Raw genomic sequence first — 3,407 nt, 5'->3', positions numbered from 1 at the left:
AGTTATTAATTTTAGCCATTCTGACTGGTGTGAGGTGGTATCTCATTGTGGTTTTGATTTGGATTTCCCTGATGGCTAGTGATGTGGAGCAATTTTTCATGTGTCTGTTGGCCATTTATATGTCTTCTTTGTCTGTTCATGTCTTCTGCCCATTTCTTTACTGGATTATTTGTTTTTTGGGTGTTGAGTTTGAGAAGTTCTTTATAGATCTTGGAAACTAGCCTTTTATCTGATATGTCACTGGCAATATCTTCTCCTATTCCATAGGTTGCCTTTTAATTTTGTTGACTGTTTTCTTTGCTGTGCAGAAGTTTTTATATTGGTGAAGTCCCAATAGTTCATTTTTGCTTTTGTTTCTCTCGCCTTTGGAGATGTGTCTAGGAAGAAGTTGCTGTGGCTGAGATTGAAGTGGTTGCTGCCTGTGTTCTTCTCTAGGATTTTGATGAATTCTTGTCTCACATTAGGTCTTCCATCCATTTTGAGTTTATCTTTATCTATGTTGTAAGAAAATGGTGCAGTTTCATTCTGCATGTGGCTGTCCAATTTTCCAGGCACTGTTTATTGAATATTGATTTTCTCTTTATCTCTGAAATTTGCAAGCTTAAGTATTATATGTAGGGGTATTGATCTGTTTTTGTTTATTTTATGGGTGTTCTCTCTACCTCTTGGACATGAATGCTTATTTCCTTCCCCAGATTAGGGAAGTTCTCAGCTATGATTTGCTCAAGTATACCTTCTATCTTTCTCTCTCTTTGTTCTTTCTCTGGGACTCCAATAATTCCAATATTGTTTATCTTTATGGTATCAGTGATATCTTGAAGTCTCCTCTCCTGGTCCATTAGTTGTTGCTCAGGGCTTTTGTTCCCTAAGGCTTTCTTTGCCTCTTTAGAGGATGAAAATAAAAGTGGCCAGACTGATCTCCAGCCCCAGAGCTGAAAGATGGCAGCCCCCTCTTTCCAGTAAATCCCCAGGGATAAGCAGTCTTCACTTTTGTGTGTGCTAAGTGTGTGTCTGCACCAATCCTCCTGGGGGAAGGTGGAGGGTCCCGACATTTCTGTCCTTCGCAGGGCCCCCACATGGAGAGCAGTCACCCAATTGTGCTGCGGTTTGTGGTTTATGGCAAATGGAGCTGAGATCCCCCTCCCAGTCTCGCTGACCATAGCCTGTTTCCCTGCTCAAATGCTTGGGAACTCTGCTGACTCAGGCACCCCCCTTCTTTCTGTGATCCTGGGTTTCCTGAAACCAGACCCTCCCACCTAAGATTCTTCACTGCTTCACCACCAGAGCACATTTCAGGCAGGGATGTCTCTTACTGGAGAAGACTTCTGAAAATTCTGATTTTGCATTCTGGGCCTATATCACTTTCTGGTAGCTGGCTTATGGAGGCTCCCTCCCCCGAGAGTTTATCATCCAAATATCACCTCAAATTCACTTCTCCACACCTCCTAACTTACAACAAGTGGTCTCTTTGCTATTTGTAGAATTCCAGCAATTCCTTTCTTAAACATCTCCGGCTGAAATCATAGGTGTTCAGAATGGTTGATAGTTATCTAGCTAAATTCAAGGGACCAGATGAAATGAGATCCTCTACTCTTCTGCCATCTTGCCTCCCTCCCACTACCAATATCCTTTTAAAAATGTTTTTATTTGAATACACTTGATAGTGTTCCATTAGTTTTGTTTACAACATAGTGATTCACAAGTTTAAGTTATTATGTGCTCACAACAAATGTAGCTACCATCTGTCATGAAACATTATCAGGGTGATGAATAGTGGGCAAAATGGGTGAAGGGGAGGAGATACAGGCCCCAAATAATGGAATGATAAGTCACAGGAATAAGAAGGAGAACATAAGAAATATGGTCAATGATATTATAATAGTAATATAATGGGACAGATGGTAGCTGTGTTTGTGATGAACATAGCATAGTGTATAAACTTGTTAATGGAACATTGTAAACTATACTCAAATTTTAAAAAAATAATGAAATAAATAAAAATGAATAAAAGAAATAAATACAAAAATAAAACAAAAGATACAACTTAATGGACTATATTCCTTATGCTGAGCCTTTTATTCCTGTGACTTATTTATTCCATAACAGTATCTCCCATTCTTTTTCACCCATTTTGTCACTGCTCTTCCACTTTCTTCTCTGGCAACCAACAGTTTCTTCTCTGTATTTACACATCTGGTTCTGCATTTCATTTATTCATTCATTTCTGTTTTTACATTCCACATATGGGAGTGAGGTCATGTGATATTTGTTTTTCTCAGTCCGACTTACTTAACATAATACCTTCCAAGCCCATCCATGTTGCCACAAAGGGCACAATGTTATGGAATTTATGGCTGCATAATATTCCATTGTTTGTATGGAATATACAAACACACATACATACCACTCCTTCCTTATACATTCATCTATTGATGGACAGCTGGAATGTTTCTGTATCTTGACAATTGTGAATAATGTTGTGATAAGAATAAGGGTGCATATATAAATATATGAGTGAATGCAATCTTGCCTTTTGCATTGTCATGGATGGAGCTAGAGAGTATAATGCTAAGCAAAATAAGTCAATCAGAGAAAGACAAATGCCATATGATCTCACTTATATGTGGAACTTAATAAACAAAACAAACAAGCAAAGGGGGAAAAAAAGAGAGAGAGACAACTAAAGAGAAGAAACTGATGGTTACCAAAGAGATGGGGGAGGGGGATGGATTAAATAGGTGATGGGGATTAAGGAGTTCACATATTATGATAGGCACCAGGTGTTTTATGGAAGTGTTGAATCACTGTATTGTGTACCTGAAACCAATATTACACTGTATGTTAACTAACTGAAATTTAAATAAAAACTTTAAAAAAGTCATGTGAAGATTTGATAAAAAATTGAAATAAACACAAATGTCCACATATTAGTGTTTTTGCTTTATTTGGGGAAATGCATACCCAGTAGTGGAATCATTAAGGTACCAATATTTTTTTAAAGATTTATTTATATTTTTGCAGAGAGAGAAAGAGAGCAAGGAAGAGGTGCAGAGGGAGAGGGAGAAAGAGAATCTCAAGCAGACTCCCTGCTGAGTGTTGATCCTAGTGTAGGGCTCAGTCTCAGACCCTGAGATCATGCCCTGGTCAAGAGTTGGAGGCTTCCTGGACTGAGCCACAGAGGTGTCCCTAAGGTACCAATATTTTTTCTTGTGTGAATTCCTAAATTTCTAGTACCTTAGTTCAATTTCAGGTAATTTATAATCCTACAATTTACAGGTCCTTGGAATTTCCCTTTATTAGCACATGGGGTTGCTTTGTATAAACATGAACATACACACACAAGCTCACTAAAATTTTATTTCAGGTGGTATCCCATGAGTGATCTATTAACTCCACAACTCTCCTTG

General features: G+C 38.2%; 1 protein-coding gene across 1 annotated transcript in view; it reads left to right on the top strand.

The window, feature by feature from the left end:
* Positions 1-671: 671 nt before the first annotated feature.
* Positions 672-3,407, top strand: part of LOC102743993 (olfactory receptor 2T5-like) — a 3,494-nt gene continuing 758 nt past the window's right edge. The window contains exon 1 of the mRNA XM_006730496.2: positions 672-720. Coding sequence (XP_006730559.2) covers positions 672-720 — 49 coding nt within the window. The remainder of the gene's footprint in view (positions 721-3,407) is intronic.

The sequence above is a fragment of the Leptonychotes weddellii genome, unplaced genomic scaffold, assembly GCF_054177405.1.
Source record: "Leptonychotes weddellii isolate Sample4059 unplaced genomic scaffold, ASM5417740v2 HiC_scaffold_1753, whole genome shotgun sequence".
Classification (NCBI taxonomy): domain Eukaryota; kingdom Metazoa; phylum Chordata; class Mammalia; order Carnivora; family Phocidae; genus Leptonychotes; species Leptonychotes weddellii.
Note: the sequence above shows the minus strand (reverse complement) of the source record. Positions and strands in the feature narration are given on the sequence as shown.